At 37.2% G+C, this 16,583-nt stretch overlaps 1 protein-coding gene across 1 annotated transcript in view; it reads right to left on the bottom strand.

Annotated features, from left to right (window-relative positions):
* The window catches only part of dnah1 (dynein, axonemal, heavy chain 1), a 357,521-nt gene that overhangs the window by 124,784 nt on the left and 216,154 nt on the right, over nucleotides 1-16,583 (bottom strand). Inside the window, exons 40-45 of the mRNA XM_059944450.1 lie at nucleotides 14,701-14,859; nucleotides 12,714-12,815; nucleotides 7,037-7,177; nucleotides 5,272-5,432; nucleotides 3,280-3,437; nucleotides 2,117-2,290 (exon numbers count right to left, since the gene is read on the bottom strand). Coding sequence (XP_059800433.1) covers nucleotides 2,117-2,290; nucleotides 3,280-3,437; nucleotides 5,272-5,432; nucleotides 7,037-7,177; nucleotides 12,714-12,815; nucleotides 14,701-14,859 — 895 coding nt within the window. The remainder of the gene's footprint in view (nucleotides 1-2,116; nucleotides 2,291-3,279; nucleotides 3,438-5,271; nucleotides 5,433-7,036; nucleotides 7,178-12,713; nucleotides 12,816-14,700; nucleotides 14,860-16,583) is intronic.

The following is a 16,583-nucleotide window of genomic DNA, read 5'->3' as shown; positions in this document are numbered from 1 at the left end:
ATTCCCTAATCTAGAATGTTGTGGAGGCTGAACTAGAGGGCATTGCCTCAAGATTCAGGGGAGAAGATTTAGGACGGAGATGAGGAGAAACTGGTTTTCCCAGAGAGTGGTGAATCTGTGGAATTCTCTGCCCAGGGAAGCAGTTGAGGCTTCCTCACTAAATATATTTAAGAAACAATTGGATAGGTTTTTACATAGTAGGAGAATTAAGGATTATGGGGAAAAGGGAGATAGATGGAGCTGAGTTTACAGACAGATCAGCCATGACCTTATTGAATGGCGGGGCAGGCTCGATGGATTGGATGACCTGCTCCTGCTCCTATTTCTTATGTTCTGAATTATTGCCTTTTTGGCAATGATTCAATCTAAATTATCAAAGGTTCTGGGGAAACAGGCTGAAATGGTGTTCAGATTGGTCATAAGCTTATTGAAAAATCAAAGCAGGCTGATGGGACATATGGCCATCTCCTGCCCTTTGTCTCACAGTACGTCCACAAGGTGAGAGGATGGCAATGGTAAGAGTTATGGCTGGATTAGCATTTATTCTGTCACATTGATGCATAATCCCAGTAGGGTTGAAGACAAAGGTCATTGTAAATCACATTATCCCCAGAATCAGATACAAAGTTTGTTATCAAATACATGTAAGGAGCAAAAATGCATTGAGGGCTGGAAGTTCTCTGGTTATCTTGGCAGTTTCTCTTGATACCATCTTGTAGCTTGTTTTTTTAAAAATATATTTTTCATTCAATTTTTAAGATAATTACATAGAATGAATAGAATAATAGAGTATAATATCAGCCCTCCCCTTAACCCTTCCCCCCTTAACATCCCCATCTGAAAAAAAGAGAAAAAGAGAAAAAGAAAGAAAGAAAGATTGCCTGGATATCAGATCTTGTAGCTTGTTTAAGAATAATAAATTAGACAGCATGATGCTTATTGAGAGTGAAGATTAGAGATCTGGCAATGATAAAACATGCTGAGTTTCTGCCTTTGTTTTGAAATACATCAAATCACATCAGATTCTTCAATGTTGGTTCTGTTGGGCAATTTTGCAAAGCAGGGCTTGATACTTAGAAAATTATATTAATTATAAAGTATAAAAATACACACTTCTACTACTTATTTAAATAAGAAGAAAGTCATAATTATGGGGAAAAATTAGCATTCAGCCTTCCTTTCTATTCACTGGGCTGTTTTCCATTTGAATACATCTAAACTGTTTACTGTTAGAAATTTTCATACATTTATGGCACCTATTTTCTGAGTATTAATCCTATCTGGCCCATTCATCCTATAAGGATTTCTAATAGTATTCCTTTAAGTCCTCTCTTTTTTTAAAAAGAAGCAGCAATCTGTTACATCTTTTGCAAAGACTAGAATCACTCAGTTCCATTCCTGTTAATCGGTTTTATCACAGTGTCCATATCCATTTTGTGATAAGTAGAACAGAAATGTGAACAGTACTAAGTTTTAATTAGCTTTGATACCTTTGAATTTAATTAAAAATTTATATCATGGTTTGGTAAGATATTTAATTTTTTTGCTGACAAATGATGCTGCTTTTAACAATTTGTTTACTTACATCTTTATCTTCCTATGCTCTTTTACCCTTCTGATATTTTAGGAGTGCATGACAATTCTGCTTGATCTACAAAAAGTGGGTGATTTACATTTTTTTAATATTATGGCTTTTTGCCTCTTAACTGTCAAGTATGCAATTTTCTTGTTCAATCTTGAATATTATTAGGTGTACCCCATTGGTATCATTTATACATATTAATACAATCTACAAAATCTTAAATCAAAATATAATTTGGTTTATTTTCAGATTATGAACTTTTTTTGGAAAACTATATTACATGAGTGAATTTTTTAATTCAGATTGAATTGAGGAAACAGATTCAATAATGGCCTTCAAAACTGCAAGGTCCTTCAAAGAGCTAGGACAGGCACAATAGAAAGAATGGCCTCCTTCCACAGTGTAAGATGCTGAAATTTCACTTTTTATATTTCATTGTTCTTCGCTTCCAAATTCTCATCTCCAAAATTTTACTTCATGTCTTATATTTTCATTGAATATTAAATAAAAATCATTTCTATCTGAAGAACTCACCCAACCAACTATCCAAGATTGTGGAGAATATCTTCAGTTTGCTGCTGTCATTCATTTCAACAAAGGACAGATAATTGAAATGGCGGGAGAATCGTGCAGTAATCGGGTTTCGTCCTCCTCCTGGTGGACCCATGGCGCACACAAAGTTGATATCCAGAAGTTGCTTAAATTTCCCTGCAAAATACGGCATGTGTAAACTACGAACAAAGCTAAATGATTCAGTATTACATCCCTACCATTTTGAGTTCTGACAAGTGAATATTTGATTAGATACTACACTTTCCACTCCATTCAGATAGTTTTCATGGGAATCCTCAGATCTTGCTTATTTTCAGCAGAGTTTCGAACATCATTTTGCCAATACTCCCATTAATTCCAAGGGGACAAATTTAACTCATCTGAGCTGGAAGAAGAGGGAAAGCACACTTAAAATCATCTTCAAAAGGTTATGTTCTCAAAATGTCTCTACCCACTTCACCTTTAACTAGGGCTCTTTCTTTGGTGGCTGAGGCATTTGCATGACACAGTAACACCTATAAATTGGGTCCTATGCATTGGACATATATAATTGTTTAGTTACCAAGCATTTGGTATACCCTCAGCAGCTTCCTGGTTTATTAAAACCCAATGAAGAGTTTCCTTGTTGGATAAGAACTATATGTGCCATAAAGGAAAAGCCTGTTTCTGCAATCCAAACTTGCAGCACTGACTTTGCATCAACCCACAACACACCCCTGTGCTAGAAGGTCACTCTAGTTTCTGGCGGCTTGGAAAGGAGGGCTGAAGACAACAAAGCACAATGTTAAAACCACAAAGCATTGCAGGACAGAAATAGACCATTCATGCTTATGCTAGATTGTGCTTCAAATAAGCTTCATCCCAGTTCATTTATTCTTACCTTTGCATCATCTCCTATTCCTCTACTCTGTACCATATTTTATTTTTCAGTTCATTTACTTCTTATTGTCATGAACTCCAACTCTATCTGTTGGAATGCAGTTGAACTCCTTCTCCTCCTAGTAATCTTTGAATCTTTGATTTGTGCAGTATTCAGCTCTTGGTGAATGTATTTATTATACATTTATCTTACAGTTTCATAGTTACTAATAGCCTTGCAGTAGATAAATGCATATCAGAACAGAATCAGAAAGGTCAACACATACCGATCTGTTTTCTGTCATACCAGCCTTTATGATCCATCCATTGCCGCAATATTTCAATGGGAGGCTGGGCTCCATATACTTCGAGAGCTGGCATATTCAGGTCATCAATGAAAAAAATAAAATACTTCCCAAGAGGAGGTCCAAACACACCTTTGCGCCTGAGAAAAAAAGTTTTGAGTGACAAGGAGGATCAATATTTTAAAAGAGGACCTAAAGAAACATTATGGTGGGTAAAACTAGTTTAACTTTTACTGTAAGGAAAATGGTAAGCATGTTATTGTTTTGTCTTTTGCATTGCCTCCATCTATCAAAGGCATGAAAAGCTTTTGATCATTGGAAGCAATGCAAAAGGAATGATGTAGAGCTCAGTACTGGGGAAATTCAATCCTTCTGCACTCTACAGGATAAATTGGACACCATAATGCATATGGTATCAGTATGCATGCCAACAATCTGCATCAGAAGATCACCACCTTCTGTGCTGGTATAGGAATCAGCCTCCTCATCATGGATTCTGTCAATACTTATCACTGCTCCAGTAAAGCAGCTTGCATAATCAAGGACTCTACCCACCCTGAACATTCTCTCTTCTCCCCTCTTCCATCAAGCAGAAGATACAAAAAGTCTGAAAGCATGTACCAACAGGATCAAGGCCAGCTTCCACTCTGCTCTTATAAGACTTTTGAATGGTTCCAAATACAATAAGATGCACTCTCAATTTCACAGTCTACCTTGTTATGATCTTGCACATTGTAATATCGTAAGATCATAAGACATAAGAGCAAAATTAGGCCAGTCAGCCCACCTAGTCTGCTCTGCCATTCATGCTGATTTATTATTGTCTACCTGCACTGTACTTTCTCTGCAGCTGTTGCACTTTATTCTGCATTCTGTTATTCTTTAATATTTGCACTATCTCGATACACTGTGTAATGAATTGATCTTTATGAACAGTGGAATACAAGCTTTTCACTCCAGTTCATACATGTGACAATACTAAGCCAATTCTAATTCCATCCAGGACCTCTGTGTGAATGAAGCACTAGATTCTACTTCATGTGCTTGTTTGAAACTACATTGAAAAGAACTGGGCTGCTAAGGAACATTAAGCTATTATACAACATAGTCAGCTAAACATAGTCAACATAGTCTGCAGACTGCCTTCAAGATGTGACATAAAAAAGGAAATTATCCAAATTGAGGTGTAAAGATGCAATCTCCTTTGATCTCTTCATTAAACCCAATGGCTGTTTCAGGCATTGGCTTGACTTTTCCCACCCTAGTTAGTCCTTGTCTCCACTTTACAGTCACATTGATTTTAAGGTGATCATTTATCCTTGATAATTTCAATGTCCCCTTTGTACAGGTGGCTCAGGTAATCTGGCTAACGCATTGGCAATGAATTAGCATCTGCTGCACATAAATGTGTTGGCATCAGAGTACCATTATCTGTTAAGGAGGAAAATCATGTTGATTGATCCCATCAAGGTTGGTAGTAGCATATTAAACAATGTTTTCCAGCCTGCTGGTGTTACTAAATTTGGCACAAGCTGCAGAAAACATGAGTGTGTGTTCATAGGCGATATCAAATTAACTTTACTTCCAATACTTGTAGTTTGGTAATCAACATATTAACATAAACCATGCACTTTCAGAAGCTAAGGAAAAATAGAAAAAAACACAAAAAAATTATGATTATTATTAGAAAACACATGCACTAGAATTATTTCATAACTAACCATATACTATATATTCCAATACATACAAATAGGCAGACATTGTGGTATGAAATAAAATATTTGCATCAGATACATGATTATGCAACAGCAATGAATTCTTCCTTTGTAACATGAAGAAGATGGTGGTCAGAACTAATGGAAAACTGACTAAAATTGCCGTCATTTTAGAAGCTAAAACATGCTTGGTAGTTTACTCGGCTGATGTGAATTGCTGAATTCTTTAAATTCTGTAGTATATTATCCACAAACTTACCTCTTATCAAGTTTGCTGTCAATAAAATCCTGTGTTTGATTAGCCGATGTATGAGCTGAAAATATCAGAAAATGTGAGATGTAATCGGGATGCATTTTTTTAAGAAGTTTGTCAGAGATGACAATGGTCTTTCCAGTTCCCGTAGGTCCAATGCATAACACCTTATGGGGATGAAAGAAAATAACAAACTTCAAGACTGATGTTTGAGAATATTAATAACAAAAATCAAAAGTATTAGTATAGAAAAAACAGTGTTTTTAATGTAAGAAATAAGATCCAGCAAAAACATATTCTGATTAGTTTCTAGGCTTCTTTCTTGTATTGGAAGATGGTACAGAAAATGCCATCACTTGTAGAAACTCCTTCAATTTAAACAAGCCAAATTAACCAATTTTGTAAGTTCACTGGTACGTTCATACCTTCTATATTTTTAGATAAAGTCAAATGAAAATGTAAAATTGATAGGTTTCCATTATACTTGGGTTTTAAAAGTTATAGACCAAAATGGGCAGATTTAGTTAAGTTATTTATGAGTCATTTTGTATTTAATTGGTGGAATAAGTTTATTGCTATCATACATTTGGAAAATATATTTTAAATTCTGGTCTAAATTGTTAACAAAAGTTGTGAAAAGCAATAATCCTCTCACTGATTCTTGTGGATTCCCATATTCCACTTCCTTTTACAGTGAATTTATTTATTTAGTGATACAGCGTGGAGAAAACCCTTCCAGCCCTGTGCATCACACTGCTCCAGCAACCCCAATTAACCCCAACCTAATAATGGGACAATTTACAATGATTAATTAACCTACCCGGTATGACTTTGGACTGTGGAGGAAACTGGAGCACCTGGGGAAAACCCATTCCACAAGGAGAACCAACACAGACACCTTACAAAATGGTGCTGGAATGGAACTCCAGACTCTGAAGTGTCCAAACTGTAATAGTATCATGCAAACCACTAATTTCTATCCTTTCTGTCTTGAAAACAAGTAGATGTCCATTCTTTCAGATTTCCACTACCTCAACATGCTTTCATTTTATTTATTTGGAAATCTGTGTACTAAATCCACAATAGTACCCTGTCTATTCTTTTGTTCTTTGTTACCTTTTCCAAGAACTGAACGAGTTTAGCCAAGAAAACTTACCACAGACTATGTTCTCTTTAGTTCTTCAACAGTATTCTGATTAATTTGTGCACCACTAAAGTCAATGTGTTTATTTACTCCTCCTTCTTGGATCTACTTATCACTTGCTAGCTCCATCTTTTTATACTGGACCATCATCGTCATCATGTACTGTATTGTATGATGTGGGTAATCCCGGTCTTTGACCGTGATTGTTTCATGGCAATTTTTCAACAGAAGTGGTTTGACATTGCCTTCTTCTGGGCAGTGTCTTTACAAGATGGATGTTCCCAGCCATCACCTATACTCTTCAGAGATTGTCTGCCTGGTGTCAGTGGTCGCATAACCATGACTTCACATGACCCCGATTTTGGGGGGGGGGGAGGGGCTAAACAGGTGCTACATCTTGCCCAAGGGTGATGAATCTCCACCCTGTCACCCTTATATACTGCATATCTCCCCTATATCTTTCAGCTTAGATGAACGGTCTCAACCCAAAATGTCCACTATTTCCTGAATAACCTTAGTTCTGCAATAGGGCCACTTGTATTTCTTCCCTGGATTGATTTCAAGATTCATTGGTGCAATTGATCTGAAGGACTCCATTCCTCATTAAAACTGATAAGAGTAACTTACTGGTTTCTTGTTGATTAGAAGCATCGATAACAAATGCGACATGCGTACAGTGTCCTGGGTTGGAATAATAATGTCAGAGTAATTGGTTTCTGGTGTAATTTCTACTTCAGGTGCAGAAGTAATCCAATGGACCCACCGTACCTGTTACATGAACCAGGGTAATTAAGTGATACAAAACCATAATCACAAATTCATTAAATATGTACTGTATGTTCTAATGAGAACTGACATCCACATAGTAATACACTTGTAAGTAGCTTTGAGAATTAATTTGAATAGATTCAGATAAAGAAGGGAGAATGCACTAACTAACCTATCTGTTTTGCTGGTTTTTACCCTTTAACTTGGCTTAAAACTTTGATCAATTTACTGATGACCGGAGAGGAACAATTCCAATACAGTGGCCAATATCAATAATATAATGTTGAGATTTTCATTCTTGATTGTCACATAGTGGAACTTATTACAGAAATAGTCAACAGTACTAGAGAGGCAAGAAATCTGATGTTTGTGAGACTTGTAGAAATAATACATGAACGCTTAAGGGAAAATTTTATTCTGTCCCTGGCACAAAATCCTGATACGGTAGCATCTTTTGTCCCATTGTTGTCAAGGCTATTTGTATTACACTGTGCATTTAGTACACACTCCAAGGAACAGATTTCCAACCTCTTGGAAACTTCCTGTCCTTTTATGACAGCAAGTTTTTGTACGTAAATGATAAATGCAATAAAGACCCATTACCAATTATTCAATAAAATTGTTGGTAATGAAAATAACATACGTTGAAGAGATGGTGAAAGTTTTGTCTTTATCAGTCATGGGATCTTTCATTGGCAAGCCAGCATTTATTGCTGATCTTCAATTACTTTTTTGAAGGTGTGGTTCACAATTTCTCGAAATGCTGTAGTGCTTATGGTGAAAATATTCTAACAATGCTGTTGGGAGGGAAGTTTTGTGATTTAGACCTAGCAACAAAGGATATTTAGCCCTATACTTCCAAATCATAATGCTGCGTGGCTAGGTGGCAAACCTAAGAGTATTGGTACTCACTAGCGCCCGGTAAAATATTGGAAGATACTGTCAAAATAGCCTTGGTGAGTACTGTCATGAAATTTTTGAACGGTATGCACAGCAGCAATGGTGTGGCAGCAGTGGAAGAGATTAGAATTGGAATTGGTTTGTTATTATCATGTGTAATGAAAATACAGTGAAAAGCTTGTTTTACATACTATCCATATAGATCAATTCATTACACAGTGCACTCAGGTAGTACAAGATAAAACAATTACAGACAGTGTTATAAAGTGCAAGATCTAAAGAGTAAAAGCAATGCAGTTAGACAAAAAGGTACAAGATCATGATGAGGTAAATTATGAGGCCATAAGTTCATCTTATTGTACAAGGGAACCATTCAATATTCTAATAACAGCATCTTGAACCTGTGGTACATTCCTTTAGGCTTTGGTATCTTCTCCTTGATGGGAGAGGGGAGAAGAACGAATAAATGGGAGTTTGGGGTCACTATCTGCTTTATTGAAGCAATGATAAATATAGACAGAGTCCATGGAGGTGAGGTGAGGTGACGTGCTGAGCTGTGTCCACAACGCTCTGCAGTTTCTTGCGGTGATGAACAGACCAGTTGCCATACCAAGCTGTGATCCACCAGATAAAATACATTATAAGGTGCATCAATAAAAACTGGTAAAGGTTGATAGAGGCATGCCAAATTTCTTTAGCCGCCTGAGGAAGCAAAGGCATTGGTGAGCTTTCTTAGCCATGGCATCAATGTGGTTTGATCAAGACAAGGTTCACTCCTAGGAACTTGAAGTTCTCAACCTGAGCATGGGAACATGTGCACTGTCCTCCTTCTTAAAGTCAAAGATCAGCTGCTTTGTTTTGCTGATATTAAGGAAAAGGTTGTTTTCATGACACCCTGTTACTAAAATCTCTATCTCCTTCTGTACTCTGATTCATCATTATTTGAGATCCAGTCCACTATGATAGTTTCAGCTGTAAACTTATAGAATGAGTCAGAACAAAATCTGACCACACAGCCATCTTCACAAGGTAGATAAGGGATGTCAATCATTTGGGCTGCATTGTCCTGCATGATGTCAAACTTCCTGAATGTCCTTGGAAGGTGTTTCTTGGAGGTACTCATTCAGATAAATTGAGCTAGTCTATCATGCCCTGACTGCATTTTTAATTATGAAAAGGCTTTGAAGAGTCAAGACGTGAGTGACTTTGGTTTTCCAGCTTCTGACCTGTTCTTATAGCCACAATATTCACATGGCTAGTGCAGTTGAATTTCTCATCCATTGTAATCACTAGAATGTTAATGACAAGACAATCAAATGGTGTAACTATTCAAAATCATGGATATTTGGTTAAATTCTCATCTTACTGAAGACAGATGGTAGAATGATTGAAAGGAAATTGATGTATTGGATCTATTCAACTTTTTGTGGAAAGGATACTTAATTTTCAAGCAACACACAGAACATGCTGGAGGAACTCAGCAGGCCAGGCAGTATGTATTGAAAAGAGATAGTTGACGTTTTGGGCTGAGAACCTTCAGCAGGACTTAATTTTCAAAATTGTTATTTAGATGCCAATATTGTAACTTTACAAGATTGTCTACAAGCATCACTGGTGCTTGTAGTGTTATCTTTAGTACTATAGCTGGGTATTGTATGGTCCCAGAGTTCATACTACAAACATATAAGAGCATTTGTCACAATATAATGTGGAATTAATTGAATTTTCTGATGAATGAATTCAGCATTGGTGGGGCTTCAGAAAGAAGTTGAGAAGGGTAAACCATTTGATGATTTAGGCTGAACATGGCTTCAGAGGCAATAATTTTATTTTGGCATTCACATTCTGAGTCTACTGTTGATGTAGATAGGGATATTCTTGGAGTCTCCTCTTCCTGTTAGCTGTTTAATTGGCTATGACTCCAACAATGTAAAAGGGCTGTAAAAGTTTGTCAAATTGTTCAGATAAGTTTCCTTAATCAATACAAAGAGGTCCCATCTACAGGGAGTGTAATACTGGATCGTCTATTAAGGAATGAGACTGGGCTGGTGACTGATGTTTACATAATGCCGTTACCTTCAAGATAATCATGGAGAAGGATGGGTCTGGTCCTCAGGTTGAGTTTCTAAATTGAAGAAAGGCCAATTTTGATGGTATCAGAAAGGATCTGGCAAGTGTGGAATGAGACAGGTTGTTTTCTGGCAAAGATGTGTTCAGTAGATGGAAGACCTTCAGAAGTGAAATTTTGAGAGCACAAAATTTGTATGGTCCGTCAATATAAAAGTCTTCAAGGGATATTGAGGCCCTAGTTAAGAAGGAGGTGCATAGCAGATATAGGTAGGAAGGAACAAATGAGATACTTGAGGGGTATAAGAAATACAAGAGAACACTTAAGGAGGAAATCAGGAGAACTAAAAGAAGGCATGAAGTTGCTCTTGCGCACAAGGCAAAGGAGAACACTAAGGGCTTTTACAGATATAACAACAGCAAAAGAATAGCAAAGGACAAAATTGGTCCCCTTGAAGATCACAATGGTCATTGTTGCATGCAATAAAAAGAGATGGGGAAGACCTTAAAAGGATTTTTTTCATCTGTATTTCCTCATGAGACAGACACAGAGTCTATAGAAGTGAAACAGCACAGCAGTGAGGTCATGGACACCCCTCCCCCTAGAGGAGGATGGAGCTTTTGCTGTCTAGAGGCAAATTAGGGTGGGTAAATCCCCAGGGCTGTTCCCTTAGACCTTATGGGACCTTGTGGCTAGTGCAGACACCCCAGCACAAATATTTAAAATGTCCTTTACAACAAGCGAGGTGCTGGAGGATTGGAGGATAGCTCAAGCTATTTAAACAAGGTTCTAAGAATACGACAGGAAATTATAGGCCAGTGACTTTGACATCAGTAATAGCTATGTTATTGGAAGGTATTCTAAGCGACCAGATGTATAAATATTTGGACAGGGAAAGGTTGAATAGGCTAGGGCTTTATTCCCTTGAGTTTTGGAAAATGAAGGGAGATATGATAGAGGTGTACAAAATTAAGAGGGGTATAGATCGGGTAAATGTAACCAGTGTTTTTTCCACTGAGGTTGGGTGAAACTAGAACCAAGGTCATGGGTTAAGGGTGAAAGTTGAAATGTTTAAGAGGAACATTAGAGAGAACTTCTTCACTTGGAGGGTGTGAGAGTGTGGAACAAGCTGCCAGCAGAACTGGTAGATGCAGTTTGATTTTAACATTTAAGAAAGCTTTTGTTAGGTGCATGGATGGGAGGGATTATGGAGGGCAATGGTCTAGGTGCAGGTTGATGGACTAGGCAGATTAATAGTTTGGCATAGACCAGATGGGCCAAAGGGCATGTTTTTGTGCTGTAGTGTTCCATGACTCTATTCATGAGTCGACATGGTAGGATTGCATAAGTTCTTGCTGTTTATCATGTATTTTAACTCTACGAGTCTAGGATATCCTTGGTACAGGTCCCAACATGTCCTTCTGCATTTCTCCATGAAACTACAGATTTTAGTGAAATGAATTTCTATTGCTAATGATGTCCAGCGTTTTTGGCCAGTTTTGAGCTGCTAACTGTGTTGTATACCATTAAGAACAAGGTGTCCTTTGAGTGAAGGTGGGATTCCAGGGTGAGGATATAGTTGTGCATTCCTACCATTACTGTCATGTACATGTATCTGGAGTAGTTAGATGGTAACGACTATGCTATATTGATTTGACCCTCATTTAAGTTTCATTAGGACCTGATATCGATCAAATGTGGCATTTGCTTTCAGAACTTACACAAATCAATCTGTGGTGGTGCTATGACACAATGCTTGCTGACCTCTTCAATGTATGTTTTGTGCCATTTCTATATGTACTGCTTCTTCGATGTGATTTATCAGTTTAGGAAAATGCCAGGTGTTCCCAAGCCTGTTTTGAATTGGAGTTTGAATTGGAATTAATATTGAGGACTTATAGGTTCACTTCCTCCAGCAGAATAATCACTATGCTGACACCTCTGGTGCGCTGTTCTGTCCATGGTAAAAGGCACACCTAGGAATTATGTTGAAGGACTCCAAGACGCTGTCCGTAGATTATGATTCTATGACTACAAATAGATGATGATGTTGCTTGACTCATCTGTGGGGGCAGTTTAGGCAGCAGTCCCAAAGCTGTCTAAGATGAGAGTTTTCCAAGAGCTTTTGGACTGGGAGTCACTTTTGCCTGTCTAAATTCAATGTCACTGCCAGGTAGTTTATCTGGTTTCATGCTCATTAAAAGTTTTTTAAATACAAATGGATGGGTTACTAGATGCCAGAGAGCAATTAATACTTGGAGTAATTGAGATCCAGACCAGATAAGGTGGAATATTTTCTTTCCTATAGGGTAAATTAGATTCATTTCTATAAACTTAAAGCTGTTTTATTAAATCATTGAACTATCTGAATCCAATTTACTCTGTTCCCTGATTTCTCTGTTGAAAAGTTGGTTGCATCCTCAGGTTATCAGTCTAGTAATTTAATTATTGTTTGCATTAGTAATTATTCCAGTGTTTCATGTTAGAACAAAAATATATGAGCCTAGACAAGGAGCTCCATTCAATTCAGTGAAATGCTTGGTAGCAGAGACCTAGAAATGAACTCACCCTTTTCTCAATGTCCTCCTCTTCATGACTTGTATTGGAAAATCCAGCATCATCAAGTTGATAATCATACACCAGCCCATCATCAGGGAAACGCAATGCTATCTATAATGGAAAAGATAATTTAAGATTATTCATTTCAGCCAGAGTGGAGACAACTGAACATTTCCCTGGTCAATTAAGATTGGTGACCATGTAGCTCTAAGTGATTGTGATTGGTTTTATGTAGTTTATATAAAACTAATCCCTCTCTTCTCTGGAGAAGATACCCAGCTTTAAAAGGAGACATTCCTATATTTTCTCCTTCCTGCACACCTTAACTGAACTCTGCTTGGGAGAATCTGATAATTCTACTAATTCTGCTTGGGCAGTTATACTTGTATTCATGCATAAGATGTGCATATACATAGGTCTCTGGGCAATTACAATGATATCCATTAATGTCAATCAACCTCACAATTTATTCACATACTAAATTTTCTCAACCATTATTGCAATCTTTCTTCCTGGTTATTATTCTCCAATTATTCATCCACCTTAAAATTTCTCCCTATCTATCCCTGGCCCAACACATTGATGCAATCATTAAGAAGTTATGCTAGTGACCATATTTCATTTGGAGTTCCAGTAGATTTGATACATTACCAAATACTGGTAAATTTCTACAGATGTATGGTGGAGAGTATTCTGAATGATTGCATCACCACCTGGAATGGAAGTGCAATGTGTAGGATCAAGAGACTGGAGAGGCTTTAGAGTCAGCCAGCACCATCACAATCTCGCACCACTGAGAACATCTTCAAAAGACACTGCCTCAAGGATGTAGCACCCATCACTAGGGACCTCACCATTCAGGACATGCCCATTCCTCATTACTATCACCGGGAAGGAGATACAAGAGGCTGAAGACCCTCACTCAACACTTCTTCCCTTCTCCTGTCATACTTCTAAATGGTCCATGAACACTACATCACATTATTTTGCTTTCACATTTATTTATTTAAACTTACAATAACTTCTTGTATATTTATTTATTGGGTATTCATACCTTTATTTTATTTACTGTAACTTATGGCTTGCACTGTACTACTGCCACAAAACAACAAATTTCATGACATGTCTGATTCTGGCTTCCAACTACCTATAATTTTGTCTCCTTCTCTGCAAGCATGTTCTTCCTATATCCTGATGCCCTCTGCTTACAATCTACTACTCTCTTCTGACCTTTCAACTTTTGAGACTGACAGGTAGTCATCCATTTCCGCTATCTTCCACCAACCTCCCTACCCATCCCACCGTGTCTTTTCTCTGCCCTAGCATTATGCGAGATAACAGATTAACAGTGTTTGACTATAAAGCCCAGGGCTTTCCACATGAAGATTAAGGTTCCAATCTGCAGTTTGGTAAGCATTGTAAGGGTGAGTCATTCAGCTGTGAGTACCAGAAACAGGTGGCCATCATATTTTGTAGTAATCCCTGTTTATTGTAAACAACATTATGAACTTAAATTACCAATGTGACAAAATTGAGATAAATCTGATCAGCAAATAAGGGCATCAAAACTTTACCAAAAAATAACAGCAGATAATGTTTATTTGTCTCTACATTAAAGTATGCAAAATTAACAACTAGCACTAGTAACTGCTGTTCTTACTAAATATATATTGATGAATAACTGAGTAAGATTGTTCTATAATTGATATGGAGATGTTGTAACCATTAACTAAAAATACATAAGGCAGTTAGACTTGGCTTAAAATATGAAATTAAGTTGGCATGAAAGAATGAAAACATTACAAGTGACACACACAAAATGTCAACAGTGCTTCTCCCTATAGATGCTGCCTGGCCTGCTGTGTTCCACCAGCATTTTGTGTGTGTTGTTTGAATTTCCAGCATCTGCAGATTTCCTCGTGTTTAAACATTACAAGTGACTGGGTTTCTAATATGAATGTTTTTAATCTTGATAAGCCATCATATTTTAACATACCTTCTCCTTCTCCATCTTCTGTCTCAACCAGTTGCTGAAAATACTGTAACTCTTAGCATCACCAGTACAACCAACACTCCAAATCAAGGAGAAAATAAACCAGGGTTCAATTAAGTCATCCAATAACTTCAGCTTTTCAATTGGAAAACCTCTTTCACCCTGTTCAAAGAAAATAGTTTCTTTATTATTACAGATGTAAATGAAGAAATACAGAAATACAGATGAAATGGCAAGATATATTTTGCATGGAACAACCATGTTTGAAAATAGTAAAAACACAAGGATGAACCAATTGCTTGTGTCTAGGTAATACCTTGTTGTTAGGAAACAGGCAAGGTATTGATGATGAGATATTCCAGCTTTTGAGATTCTGGCAACAATGTTAAGAATTCAATACAATTCTACAATGAACATGATTTCAACAATGTTGGAGTTCAAAGGCAAAGATATGTGTGGACAACAGCTTGTATTCTAATGTTGCTTTTAACATTTTCAAATGTTCATCAGACCATTTTCAAACAGATTTGTTACTGAACCACATCAGGAGAAGTTAGGACAGATCAAAGAAGCAAGTCTAAAAAGATGCCTAAAAGACGTAAGTGTTAGAAGTGAGGATGTCCAAGAGGTCAGAATTAAAGCAGTGCTTACATTTCTTATGGTTTTGTGCTGGAAGTTAAAAGAAAGGGAGGGCAAAGTTACTTAAAAATAGTTTTAAAAGACATATTTAAGCTCCTTTGTGTCAACATCTTGGAGAATCTTTCCTAGGCTCAACACAATGCAATAATGAATTCATGTGGATGACATAATTGAGAGCATTCTGACTGCAGCACAGGCTGGTATAGAGCCTCTATTGGATAGAATTGCAAGAGACTGCAGAGAGTTATAGACTCAGCCAGCTCCATCATGGGTACAAATGCCCCTCACCATTGAGGACATCTTCAAGAGGCAGTGCCTCAAGAAGTCAGCATCCATTACTAAGGATCCTCACCATATGGAACTTGCCTTCCTCTTATTACTACCATCAGGGTTCAGGTCAAGGGGCCTGAAGACCTACAGTCAACAATCCAAAAATAACTTCTTCCCCTTCAAATCTCTGAACAGTCAGTGACTCATGTCTTTTTTTGCACTTTTATTTTGTAGTTTATTTTAATTTTGTCTCTGCCCTGTACTGCTGCCACAAACAACATGTCATATAAGTTAGTGATAATAAATCTGATTCAGACCCAAGTTTAAATTGAGAACCAAGCCATGGACCAATGAGGGTCACTGAGCAGTAGGATATTGAGTGAATAGATCCAGATGAGCTCAAGCATTTGGGTAGGGAGGTGGTAGGAAATGGGAGGCTACCTAGAAGAGGATTGAAATGATTAAGACAATAGATGGCAAAGGCTAGATGATTTTACTAGCTGAATTGCTGTTTTACTAGACAGAGTTAGAAAATAGCATTCAAATAAGTGACAGCAAGATGAATCTAGATTTTAGTACTGTGAAATCTTGGTTAACCAAGTATTTTGCACAATGACACTATAAATCTGATTAATTAAATCAAGAAGTCTTGGAAAATTGGGAGAGACAAATGGACTACACATTCTAACTTGTTTTGGACTCAGCTGATGTGATACCAATGAACGGCTAGTAAAGAATGCAAAGAAAAGGCACAAAAATGATATCCAGTTTTATAAAACTATTAAGAAGAAATGCTGTCAAAACCTGATCCTTTCACCAAGGAGATGACTGTCTAAAAATTGATCTTATAGTGGAACATACAATATTTTTCAGAAGTCTGGCCTGTACGAGGTGTGGAGTGATGTCAAGCTAGGATATAGGCAATAATCATACAAAAGAAAAACTTTTGGTGTAAGATTATGGGGTCACATACACCA

This window comes from Hypanus sabinus, chromosome 19 (assembly GCF_030144855.1).
Source record: "Hypanus sabinus isolate sHypSab1 chromosome 19, sHypSab1.hap1, whole genome shotgun sequence".
Taxonomy (NCBI): domain Eukaryota; kingdom Metazoa; phylum Chordata; class Chondrichthyes; order Myliobatiformes; family Dasyatidae; genus Hypanus; species Hypanus sabinus.
Note: the sequence above shows the minus strand (reverse complement) of the source record. Positions and strands in the feature narration are given on the sequence as shown.